General features: G+C 40.5%; 1 protein-coding gene across 1 annotated transcript in view; it reads left to right on the plus strand.

Moving 5' to 3' along the window:
- The window catches only part of LOC140714445 (heparan-alpha-glucosaminide N-acetyltransferase), a 366,646-nt gene that overhangs the window by 280,239 nt on the left and 72,836 nt on the right, over positions 1 to 13,571 (plus strand). Inside the window, exons 11-12 of the mRNA XM_073025743.1 lie at positions 10,732 to 10,844; positions 13,081 to 13,202. Of these exons, the coding sequence (XP_072881844.1) occupies positions 10,732 to 10,844; positions 13,081 to 13,202 (235 nt within the window). The remainder of the gene's footprint in view (positions 1 to 10,731; positions 10,845 to 13,080; positions 13,203 to 13,571) is intronic.

Below are 13,571 nucleotides of genomic sequence, written 5' to 3' on the forward strand. Positions count from 1 at the left end.
CTGAAAGGGCTAGATAAGGTGAATATGGAGAGGATGTTTCCTCTGGTGTGGGTATCCAGAACTAGAACTGAGGGACGGCCCTTTAGAACAAGGATAAGGAGGAATTTTTTTAGGCAAAGAGTAGTGATACTGTGAAATGCTCTGCCACAGACCTCAGTGGAGGTCAAATCCATGGATATATTTAAAGCAAAAGTTGATTGATTCCTGATTGGTCAGGACATCAAGGGATAGGGTGAGAGGACAGGTATATGGGGTTGAATGAGATCCGGGATCAACCATGATGAAATGGTAGAGCGGACTCGATGGGCTGAATTCTGCTCCTATGTCTTATGATATTATGGTCTTATAGACTTTAGCAGAGGGAAACCAGAGGTCCATGAGCCAGTCCTCAACAGAGGTGGAGAGAGTTAGCAACTTTAAATTCCTAGGTGTTAGTATTTCAGAGAATCCGTATTGGGCCCAGCACGTATGTGCAATTACAAAGAAAGCACAGCAGCACTTCCACTTCCTTAGGAGTTTGTGGTGATATGGCATAATATCTAAAACTTTGACAAACTTCTGTAGATGTGCAGTAGAGAGTATATTGACTGGCTGTATCACATCCTGGTATGGAAACACCAATGCAAAAGGTAGAACATTCAGCCCAGACTGTCACGTGTAAAGCTCTCTCAACAATTGAGCACATCTCCATGAAACGGTGTTGTGGGAAAGCAGCATCCATTATCAAGAATCCCCACCACGCAAGTCATGTTCTCTTCTCACTGCCGCCATCAGGAAGAAAGTAAAAGAGCCTCAGGACTCAAACCCCCAGGTTCAAGAATAATTTTCCCCCTCATCCATCAGGCTCTTGAACAAAAGGGGATAACTTCATTCAATTTCACTTACCCCATCACTGAAATGTTACCACAACCAATGGACTCACTTTCAAGGACTCTTTATCTCATGTTCTTGTTATTTCTTGTTACTTATTTATATTTGCATTTGCAGTTTGTTGTTTTCGGCACTCTGGCCGAACACCTCGTTGGGCGGTCTTTCATTGATTCTGTTATAGATACTATTCTATAGGTTTCCTGAGTATGCCCACAAGAAAATGAATCTCAGGATTGTATAGGATGACATATATGTACTTTGATGATAAAATTTACTTTGAACTTGGAATCAGCCAACTTGTGGTTTCTGCTTGCAACTAGTGAAGTGATGCCACGGTGTTGCCAAACAGCTGAATGCTGGTCTCAGAGAACTGATCAATTTAGATGTCTATACCACGTTTGCCACTATGTACCCAATTTATGCTCCTTGTCCTGATGTATCTTAATCAGGTCTTCTATCAGCTTCCTCTGTGCCAAGGAACACAAAACCAGTCTATTCGGTCTCTCCTCTCAACTGAAATGTCCCATCCTAGGCAACGTTCTGGTAAATTTCCACTGCAGCTCTCCAGTGCAATTATGTCCCTCCTGTAGTACATGATACTGTGGCTATAGCCTAACTAACATTTTATCGAGTTGTACCACAAGCTCCATGCTCTTATATTCTAAACTATGGCAAGTGAAGGCAAGCATTCCTTGTGTGTTCTTTGACCCCACATCTACATGTGCTGCCATCTTCAAAGAACTGCAAACCTGGATACATTAGTGAAAAACTAAAGAGTTTAGACAAGGCTGGGTTCATATGCTTTCTGGCACCAGTAATAATGTATGCTAAATAATAGGCTTTAAGAGCAGTGTAGTGTTTACTTGAATAGAAGTGTGGCCAGGCTGAATTAACAGACATTGAAGTGTTCTTGTGCTTTAATAAGTCAAAGCCCTTTTCCTTTTCCTCACTTTAACTTTTCTGACAGAAATTGCATCTGCAGATGTTATGGAGGGTGCAATTTAGTGCACATCTCTGAATAAAGATGGTTTTTAATTAAGTAATGAGTTGATTTTAATAAATCTCTTACCGAGAGTGCATCTAAGCTCAGGGTTAATTCTCTATCCAGCTGATGATTTATGTGCTGCTGATGTGCTTGTTCTGTCACATATAGAGTGCTGACTGCACTTAATCACTCAGGCTGCTTCATTTTGGCAGTTTTCCTTTGTGTTTTAGAATTATCGGTAGTACTTGAAAGGCTTTGTTCTTCCAGCTTAGTCCTCATGTATATCCATGTCAAATTCTGATCAATAATGTTAATCATGAAGGAGGTTTCATGGAATTCTATGGCTGCATTAAATAATGAATGTCTAGGATTCATTAGCAAGTTGAGTTTTCCAGCAATTAAATCCACTCAGTGGTCACTTTATGAGTGAAACTGTAGTGGAACATGATGTGGCCTTCTTCTGCTTTAACTGATTCACTTCAAGGTTCGACATGTTATGCATTCAGAGGTGATCCTCTGCACACCACTGTAGTAATGCGTGGTTATTTGAGTTACTGTCACCTTCCTGTCAGTTTGAATCAGCTTGGCCATTCTCCTCTGACCACTTTCATTAACAAAGGCTTTTATGCCCACTGAACTGCAACTCACTGGATGTTTTTTTATTTGTTTTTCACAACATTCTCTGTAAACTCTAGAGCAGGGGTTCCCAACCTTTTTTATGCCATGGACCAATACCATTTAACAAGGGGTCCATGGTCCTCATATTTGGAAACCCTGCTCTAGAGACTGTCATATGTGAACATCCCAGAAGCAGTTTCTGAGATACTCAAACCACCCTATCTAGCATCAACAATCATTCCACCGTCAAAGTCAACTAGGTCACATTTCTTCCCAATTCTGATGTTTGGTCTGAACAACAACTGAAGTTTTTAACCACATCTGTATGTTTTTATGCACAGAGTTACTGCAGATTAGATATTTGCCAATTAGATATGTGCATTAATGTACTGGTGTACCTAATTAAGTGGCCACTGAGTATTGGCAAAGCAACTGCAATTGTGCTGTTGGTGGTTCTGCTGACAAGGCTGTTTATTTTCATATTAAACTAGCAGAATACATATCTTACCCACATTTTCATCAAAGCTCCCATTCTGTATTGATCAATCCCAAAAATAAAAACCTCAGAAACAACCTCCAAATCGTGCAACCACAGTAAATCCAGTGCCACTGCTTAATGGTCTAGAAGGTGCACAGTACAAATATCAGATCACCTCATTCAGAGAAGGCTCTAAGATTATAGTGGGGAAAAGAATTGTAAATGAAGTGGCTGAGCTGATCTGTGCACTGATATTTATTTGATGTAACTTTTGACCTTTGCTGAAGTATATTTAGATAAAGAATTTTCCGAATCAGACCAGCCTGTTGTAAACACCAAAGGCATGATATTTTAACTATTACGTAGACTAACCTGCCTCTCCTGGAACCAGTAACCTACAAGGTGTGAAATGTATCCCTGACCATTTTGTTCACCGTGCTTTAGATTCCCACTGGCACAGAGAAGTGAAGAGTGGATTGCTTTCTAGCCTTCTGGCCTCAGCAATGAGTTCAACAGCTTCAGACCATTATCACCACTTTAGTTTTATTGGACACCAGATGCTAGTAATGATTCTGCTGTATCCATTCTCACCTCCTTTAATTGTTCTTTTACTACCCCACGCTCACTTTTCCCTCAGATCACCTTGCCTGTTGTTATTTAACTATATAAAAAATAATGTCTTTTACATTATTTCTGACCATGCTCTGACTTCTCCCATGACCCCTACCCTCCCTCCATCCTTGACTTTGTACCAAATTTATTTTGTATTTGACTTTATACTTGTAATGACACAGAAGGAGCAGGATCCATGATAGCTATTGGGTAGGCAATTCCTCCAGTCCCCTCTCCTTATGTCTCCTACTCTTGCAAATTATTCTCAAATTATTCATGCATATCCATGAACTCCATTTTGATTTTTTTGCCAATAGTGTAGACTAAATTAATATTGGACATAGACGTGGAGAGGATGTTTCCTCTAATGATTGAGCAATTCAGGAAGAGTTTCTTCCCCTCTGCCATCCAATTTCTAAGTGGACATTGAACCCATAAACTCTACCTCACTACTTTTTTATTTCTGTTTTTTTTACACTACTTATTTTTAACTTAACTATTTAATAGACATACTGTATATATCCTTACTGTGGTTCAGTATTCTCTATACTTATTTATCACGTATTTCATTGTACTGCTGCCATAAAGTTAATTAATTTCAGAACATACACCAGTGATATTGAACCTTGATTTTGATAACGGGAGAGCCGATGATCAGAAGGAACAGACTCTGAAAACAAGGATGTCCATTTGGAAACAGAGATGAGGAGGAATTTCTTTAGCCAGAAGGTGGTGAATCTGTGCAGTTCATTGTGACGGATGGCTGTGGAGGTCAAGTCATTGGATATATTTAAAGCAGAGGTTGATAGGTTCTTGATTAGAGTGGGTGTCAAATGTTATGGGGAGAAGGTAGGGGAATGGAGTTAATGAAATGATGGAGCAGACTCGTGGACTGAATGGTCAAATTCTGTTCTTATGTCTTATGGGTTTAAGAAATGACAGTGACCAGTGCAATGACAGGAGGACATGCATTCTCCCAAGGTCAGAACTGAAACCATCTGATTGAAGGTCATTGATACAAAGCAATGTTTATTTTTTCCCCTTTTTTCCTGATTGCTGTTTAATTTCAGAATTTCCTCTTTTTAAATCAGATTTCCATCATCTGGAAATTTTATTTCGGCTTTGCTTGCATCTTTTATGTGAACTTTGAGTTGCCTGGCATTATCATTCCCAAACAATATTGAACACTTTCATTATTGAGTTCTTCCAGCACATTGTTGAACACAAAAGGTGGTAGTTTTATAGACAACCATAATCATAAAGAAAGGAAAATTAAGAAAATAAATGGTACCTCTAATTCTCCCGTCGATTGCGCACCTACTCCTTTTGGAAGGCCAACCACATTATGTGCAATATCTTCTTTAAAAATCAACTTAGTTGTGACCATCTATGGGATTTATTGAAATCATAGTTGTTAAATTGCCTTATATTTCTGCCGGTGTTAAACGTCAAGGTGGTTACGAACCAAGCTTTACCTTGGAGGATAGTTCTTCATTCTGGCAGTTTTTTGGCTGTTTTCCTTCCTCCCCATTTTCTCCCCGATCCATATGCAAGCTTTGATTCCCAGTGCACTTAAGAGAAAATGGCACAAACCTCTCTTAACATGAGGTGATTGGGAGGAGGCGAGGCATTGCCTGGAGAATGTTCAGAGTTTAAAGTAAATTTATTATCAAAGTACACATACGTCATCGTATATAACCCTGAGATTTGTTTTCTTCCGAGCATACTCAGTAAATCCAAGAACCATAATCAAATAATGAAAGATTGCACCCTGCAATGGAAACAGACAATAACCAATGTACAAAAGGCAACAAACTGTACAAATAGAAAATAAAAAATAAATAATAATAGTAATAAATAAATAAGCAAAAAATATTGAGTACATGAAATGATGAGTCATTGCAAGTTAGTTCATAGTTTGTGAGAACAGTTCAGTGTTGGGGCAAGTTGAGTGAAGTTATCCTTACTGGTTCAAGAGCCTGATAGTTGAAGGGTAATAACTTTTCCTGAACCTGGTGGTGTGAGTCCTGAGGCTCCTGTACCTTCTTCCTGATAGCAGCGTTGAGAAGAGAGCATGACCTGGATAGTGAGGGTCCCTGATGCTGGATGATACTTTCCTGTGACAGAGCTCCTTGTCGATGTGCTCAATGGTGTGGAGGGCTTTACCTGTGATGGTCTGGGCTGTATCTAATCACAAACGAGAGAAAAACTGCAGATGCTGGAAATCCAAGCAACCCACACAAAATGCTGGAAGAACTCAGCAGGCCCGCCAGCATCTATGGACAAGAGTACAGTCGATGTTTCGAACTGAGACCCTACATCAAGACTGGGGAAAAAGATGAGGTGTCAGAGTAAGAAAGTTGGGGGAGGGGAGGAAGAACCACAAAGGGATAGATGAAACTGGGAGTGGGGGGAGTGGTGAAGTAAAGAGCTGGGAAGGTGATTGGTGAAAGAGATAAAGGGCTAGAGCAGGCAGGATGTGAGAGGAGAGAACAGAAGACCATGGAAGAAAGAAAAGGCAGAGGACTGACATATCAGAATGGGAATGGGAAGTGGAATTAAAATGCGTGGCCACTGGGAAATCCAGCTTTTTCTGGCAGTTTAGGTGCTTGGTGAAGCAGTCTCCCAATCTTCGATATACAGGAAGCCACAGCAGGAGCACTGGATACAGTAGATGACCCCAACAGACTCACAGGTGAAGTGCCGCCTCACCTACCATCCCGCCTACTTCCACGTCCAGCTCATAATTCTCTGTAACCTTCGCCATCTCCAGTTGGATCCCACCATCAAGCACATCTTTCCCTCCCCCCCCCTCACTTCCTGCTTTCCACAGGGATTGCTTCCTGTGAGATTCCCTTGTCTATTTGTCCCTCCCCACTGGTCCTCCTGACACTTATCCTTGCAAGCGGAACAAGTGCCACATCTGCCCCTACACCTCCTCCCTCACGACCATTCAGGGCCTCAAACAGTCTTTCCAGGAGGGGTACACCACCTGTTAGTCTGTTGGGATAATCTACTATAAAAAGTGCTCCCGGAGTGGCCTCTTGTATATCGGTGAGACCTGACGTAGATTGAGAGACTGCTTGCTGAGTGTCTACACTCCATCCGCCAGGGACCACCCATTTCAATTCCGCTTCCCATTCCCTTTCCAACATTTCAGGTTGGAGGAGCAACACCTTATGTTCTGTCTGGATAGCCTTCAACTTGGTGGCATAAACATCGATTTCTCAAACTTCCAGTAATTCTTCCCCCCCTTCATCATTCCCCATTCCCATTTCCCTCTCTCACCTTATCTCCTTAACTGCTTATCACCTCCCTGTGGTGCTCCACCCCCTTTTCTTTCTTCCATGGCCTTATGTCCTTTCCTATCAGACTCCCCCTTCTCCAGCCCTGTCTCTCTTTCACCATCAACTTCCCAGTTCTTTACTTCACCACTCTTCCCCCTCCCCATGTTTCAACTATCACCTCCTGATTCTTCCTCCCCTCTCCCCACTTTCTTACTCTGACTCCTCATCCTTTTTTTTCTCCAGTCCTGCTGAAGGGTCTCAGCCCAAAACGTTGATTGTACTCTTTTTCATAGATGCTGCCTGGCCTGCTGAGTTCCTGTAGCATTTTGTATGTGTTGCTTGGTCCATTTCCACTGCATTTTGTAGGATTTTCCATTCAAGGGCATTAGTGTTCCCATACCAGGCTGTGACATAACCAGTCAATATACTCCACAACACATGTATGTACATTTGTCTAAGTCATGCTGAATCTTCACAAACTTCTAACTTCTAAGGAAGTTAAGGTGCTGCCATGCTAGGCCCAGGACAGATCATCTGAAATGATAACACCGAGTTGTTAACCATTTCCACCTCTGGATTTCTGCCTGTGCCATGTGCCAGAGAGGGTAAGAATAGGTTGATTTGGTATGTGAATGCGTGGCCGTGATATTGGTGTAGGGGGCAGGTGTTCAGATTTATGGATCATTGGGATCTCTTCTGGGGAAGGTACGACCTGTACAAAAGGGATGGGTTACACCTGAGCCTGAGGGGGCCCAGTATCCTTGAGGGCAGGTTGGCTGGAGTTGTTCATGTGGGTTTAAACTACCGGTAGTTTAGCAAGGGGATGGGAACTGAAATGATGGTGCTGAGGATGAGGTAGCTGGTTTACAAACCGGGGCAATGTGTAGTGAGACTTCCAGCAAGGAGAGGTTGATGATAAGGCGAAAATAAAGTCAACAGGATGAGTTGCAATGTAAAAGGTGGACAAAATCGAAAAGGATGAATACAGGACTAAAGGTGTTATATTTGAATGTGTGCAGTATACAGAATAAGGTAGATGAACTTTTAGCACAGTTACAGATTAGCATGTATGATGTTGTAGATATCACTGAATCAGGGCTGAAAGAAGATTATAGCTGGGAGCTTAATATCCAAGGTTACACATTGTATCAAAAGGACAGCAGGAAGACAGGGGATGGCATTTCTCTATGGATAAAAAATGAAATTAAATCATTAGAAACAGGTAACATAGGGTCGGAAGGTATGTGTATCATTGTGGATAGAACTAAGGAATTGCAAGGGTATAAAGACACCAATGGGAGTTGTATACAGACCCCCAAAGAGTCATAGGGATGTGGTCTGCAAATTATAACAGGAGATAGATTGGGAAAATTAGGTTGGTGCTGGATCCCAAGGGGAGAAATTTCAAGAATGCCTTTGAGATGACTTTTTAGAGCAGCTTGTGGTTGAGCCCACTAGGGGACCAGCTGTTCTGGATTGGGTGTTGTGCAATGAACCAGACTTGATTAGAGAGCTTAGGGTAAAAGAACCCTCATTTACCTTAAGTTGATCATAATATAATCGAATTTATCCTGAAATTTGAAAGTTAGAAGCTAAAGTCAGATGTGTCGTTATTACATTGGAGTGAAGGGAATTACAGAGGCATGAGAGAGGAGTTGGCCAAAACTGATTGGAAAGAACTCTGGCAGGGATGTTGGCAGTGTGGTAATGGCTGGAATTTCTGGAAGCAGTTTGGAAGGTGCAGGATATATATGTCCCAAAGGAGAAGATGTATTATAAAGGCAAGATGACACAACCATGGCTAACAAGAGAAATCAAAGCCAAAGAAAAAGTCAAAGAGAGGGAATATAATAGAGCAAAAATTGCTGAGAAGTTAGAGGATTGGAGAGTTTTTAAAACCAACAGAAAGCAACTAGAAAAGTCATTAAGAAAGTAAAGATGGAACACGAAAGTAAGCTAGCCAATAATATTCAAGAGGATGCCAAAAGTTTCTTCAGATACATGAAGAGTAAAAGAGAGGTGAGAGTGGATATCGGATAGCTGGAATACGATGCTGGAGAGATAGTAATGGGAGACAAGGAAATAGCTTTTGAACTAAAATATTTTGTATCAGTCTTCATGCACTAGTAGTATGGTGAAAGTTCCAGATGTCAGGAGTCATGAAGTGTTTGAAGATATCATAACTAGAGAGAAGATTCTTCAGAAACTGGAAGGTCTGAAGGTAGATAAGTCACCTGGACCAGAGTTCTGAAAGAGGTAGCTGAAGAGATTGTGGAGGCAATTGTAATGATCTCTCAAGAATCACAAGGTTCTGGAAGATTGAAAAATGGCAAATGGCCTAATTCTTTTTCTATATTTTATGGTCTTATAATCCCTTGACAAGGATTGGTTTATTGTGCTTCGATTTCCTCCTCCTGAAGTCAATAATCAGCTCCTTCATCTTGCTTATATTGAGTGAGAAATTGTTGTTGTTTAGAAGGGAGAGAGGCAGAAGAAAGGAAATTATTGGCCAGTTAATCTGACTGCAGTGATTGGGAAGATGTTGGAGTCAATTGTTAAGGATGTGGTTTTGGTGTTCTTGGAGGCACATGCTAAAATAGGCTGTAGTCAGCATGGTTTCCTCAACAGAAAATCTTGCCTAGAAAACCTTTTGGAATTCTTTGAAGAAATAACAAGCAGGATAGACGAAGGAGAACAGGTTGATGTTGTGTACCTGGATTTTCAGAAGGCCTTTGACAAGGTGCCACATACAAGCTGCTTAACAAGTTATGAGCCCATGGTTTTACAGGGAAGATTCTAGCATACAATGGAGGCTGACCGGCAGGAAGCAAAGAGTGGGAATAAAGGGAGCCTTTTCTGACTGGTTGCCAGTGACCTGTGGTGTTTCACAGGAGTTTGTGTCGTGACCAATTCTTTTTATGCTGTATGCAAATGATTTGGATGATGGAGTTGCTCACTTCGTTTGCAGGTTATACGAAGATAGGTGGAGGGGCAGGTAGTTTTGAGGAAGCAGAGAGGCTACAGAAGGACTTAGGCAGATTAGGAGAATGAGCAAAGGAATGGCAGATGGAATACAGTGTCAGGAAGTGTCTGGTTATGCACTTCGGCGGAAGAAATGAAAGGGTTGACTATTTTCTAAATGGAGAGAAAATACATAAAACTGAGATGGAAAGGGACTTGAGAGTCCTTGTGCAGGGTTCCTTAAAGGTTAATTTTTAGGTTGAGTCTGAGGAGAGGAAGGCAAATACAATGTTAGCATTCATTTCAAGAGGACTAGAATATAAAAGCAAGTATGTAATGTTGAAACTATAAAGTACTGGTGAGGCCTCACTTAGAGTATTGTGAGCAGTTTTTGGTCTCATCTTAGAAAGAACATTCTGAAACTGGAAACAGTTCAAAGGAGGTTCATGAAATGATTCCAGGATTGAGCAGCTCATTATATGAAGAGCGTTTAATGGCTTTGGGCCTGTATTCATTAGAATTCAAAAGAATGAGGGGTGACTTAATTGAAACCTATCGAATACTGAAATGCCTTGATGGAGTGATAGGATCTAATCACTGAAAGTCATGGTTTTCGTTCATGTTGAAATGCTAGCAAATCATTCCTTAGCTAACATCTGGAATCAAAAGCTTATTACACCTATCCTCCTGCCACTTCTGACTATGTATGGTTGCTGACCAGCATGGAGACCAGGGCTATGACTTAACATCTGAGCTCCTCTCTACAGCTTGATGTGATATATTTTTTTAACTAGGGACAAACTTGTGGTGCTTTACTTCAGACTGTAGTGGGATTGGCCATCAGCATAGAGTCAATCTTTTAGATGTTGGAATATGAGTTAAATTGTTAAAAGTTAAATTGTTTTCTTCTTCTTTGACAGTGTCATGGGAAAGGGCTAGAATCCCTGGAGTTCTGCAACGTCTTGGCTTCACATATTTTGTCGTTGCCCTGATGGAGACTTGTTTTGCTAGAAAGGATTTAAAACAATACGCGGTGAGAAATTATTTCTGGTGATCAGTTATACAGTATATCCATGCGATATTATACTTTATTGAATTCCCTTGAGGAGGCAAGTAACCTGTTACCTTTCACAGCCTTTTAAGACAATTTGTAAGATAGGGTCTCACCCTGTGTGGAAAGTTGCACATTCTCACAGTACCGATCCAGTAATGATCCATGTTGACCATGAGGATATTTCAGGATGCTTTTAACCACCAAAGTGATGTTGAGTGGATTAAGAAGATATTCTTGAATGAAGACAAATTTCACGTCACATGCCGCTGATAATAAACCTGATTCTGATTCTGAAGACTTTGGGGCTAAGCTCTGGAACAACCTTACTCTGAGGCCAGTTGACCTTGATCATAACTCTGCTGGAGTCATTGCGTGTTTGTGCACATGTGCTCTTTCATTCCTAACTGCATTTTAAAAAAGAATAAATTTTTTGACCTGTGGCGAGATTTTCACTCAGAGAGACCCAAGCCAATACACCATCCATGATATCAACATTCCTCAGCACTACCACTCTGCCATATGCTTTACTCTATATGCCATTTTGTTTTGGGACCTTAAAACGTAAGGAGTAGAAGCAGGAGTTTGCTATTCTGCCCATCATAGCTGCTGTACCATTCATCAAGATTTCAGGCTCATCTTTTACCTGAGCACCATGCATTAAACCCAGATCCTTCAATTCAAAAGTCAATTGTTCTCTATCTTAAATATAAACAGGAAATGAAACATAGTCCTCATGTGCAGCAAATTCGAGAAGTTCACACATTTCCTAGATATTTTCTTATCTCTGTGTTAAATAGTCAATCCATTTCTTTAATAATGTGGCTGTTGGTTTAGATATGCCAGCTGAGGAAACATCAATTGTGCATCAACTCTCTGAAGACACTTAAGCATTTTATACCTTTCAGTGAGATCAATTTTCAGTCTTTTAATCTTGAGGGCACGGGCCCAGTATGTTAACTTCTGCACACACTATGGGCCATCATCCCAGGATTCAATTGGTAAACATTTGCTGCACCTCCTCAAATACAAATTTGTTCCTTGTTGGGTAGACCAGATCTCTGCTGTGTTCTAGATGCTGTGTTCCCTAGAACCTTATGTAATTAGAATAAAACCTCATTCTTGCACGAATGTCCCCTTGCAGTTAAGGGTAATGCACCCCATTTATTCTTGATGTCTGATTTTTACTATTTCCTATTTCTCACTGCAATTTCAAAGAGGTCACCTGGGCTTTCTTCCATGAAGAGAGACAAAAAAATATCAGTTGTATTTCTCAGAAACAAGACAAAATCTGCAGATGCTGGAAATCCAAGCAACACACAAAATGCTGGAAGAACTCAGCAGGCCAGATAGCATCTATGGAAAAGAGTACAGTTGATGTTTTGGCTGAGACCCTTCATCAAGACTGGATGAAGGGTCTTGGCCCAAAACGTCAACTGTACTCTTTTCTTATAGATGCTGCTGGCTGCTGAGTTCCACCAGCATTTTGTGCATGTTATATTTCTCCGTCATTTCTTTATTTCCCAATATAATTCAGTCTGCACATTAACTTCTGCTATTCTTTAGCATTTCACATATTTCTGAAACTCTTATAAGCTGTTTTAATAGTTGTGAAATTTGAAACCTTGATATTCCATATAAGCATTATGTTTAGAAAATTTGTGGTCATTTTCCACATCTTGTGAGTGACAACTGCAGTATTTCTGGAGTTTCCTCTCACAGACCAGGACCATTCTGTTATTTCCTATCTTTGATCCCTCTATATTTTTGAAATTTTTAACCTTCTCTATTTTAACCTCCTTACTGTGTCCTTTTGACCTCTAACATCTTGTATACTTCTCTTGCAGTGCACATTTTAAACAGTCTTCAGACATCTCTGCATTGCTCTTTGGATTTCATCCTTTTTATTCCCCCATCTCTCTTCCTCACCTTAAAAAAATACTACCAAAACACAGACCAAATTTCTATCCACACCCAAACTTAATGTCAGTGTTCTCTGAATTCTGAATTTCTCTCAGGCTTATTTCCTTATTTTGAAACAATATTTTAAGACTGTTTATTTGATTTAATACAATCTTTACCTACTGTTAATAGCCAAGGCTGAACCTGTGTACCATCAATCCATCATCCCTTTCAATTTGCACGTTTGTTTGTGTACTTAATTTACAATACTTTTTCCTTCTCATGCATCTTGTGTATGATATGTTTATGTCCATAGGACCGTATTTGGGCGCCAGTTAGGGAAATTCTCATCTATTGGCCCGAGTGGACATGTATCATCATACTGGAAATATTGTGGCTGTGCCTCACCTTTCTCCTACCTGTCCCAGGATGTCCCACGTAAGTTCATTCTGGGTTCAATAGTAAAAATTAATGAGAAGTTAGAAGATTTGGAAGCTTTCAAAGACTAACAGCCACTAAAAAAACCCATAAGGAGAGAAAAGATGAGTTATGAAGGTAAGCAATCCAATAATATCAAAGAGAATACCAAAAGTTTTTTTTTCAGATATATAAAGAATAAAGGAGAGGTGAAAGGGGATAGCAGATCAAATCAAAGTAGTCCAAAGTCAGCAATTGCCTTTGAGAACATACTGGACATACCTAAATCAAAAGCTGTGAATGAACCTGGAGATTCATAGCCTGAATAGGGCTAGATCTATAGCATTCAAGACTGGTGATCCAGAACTATACAGGAAGTCCAGGCATGAC

This window comes from Hemitrygon akajei, chromosome 21 (assembly GCF_048418815.1).
Source record: "Hemitrygon akajei chromosome 21, sHemAka1.3, whole genome shotgun sequence".
Classification (NCBI taxonomy): Eukaryota; Metazoa; Chordata; class Chondrichthyes; order Myliobatiformes; family Dasyatidae; genus Hemitrygon; species Hemitrygon akajei.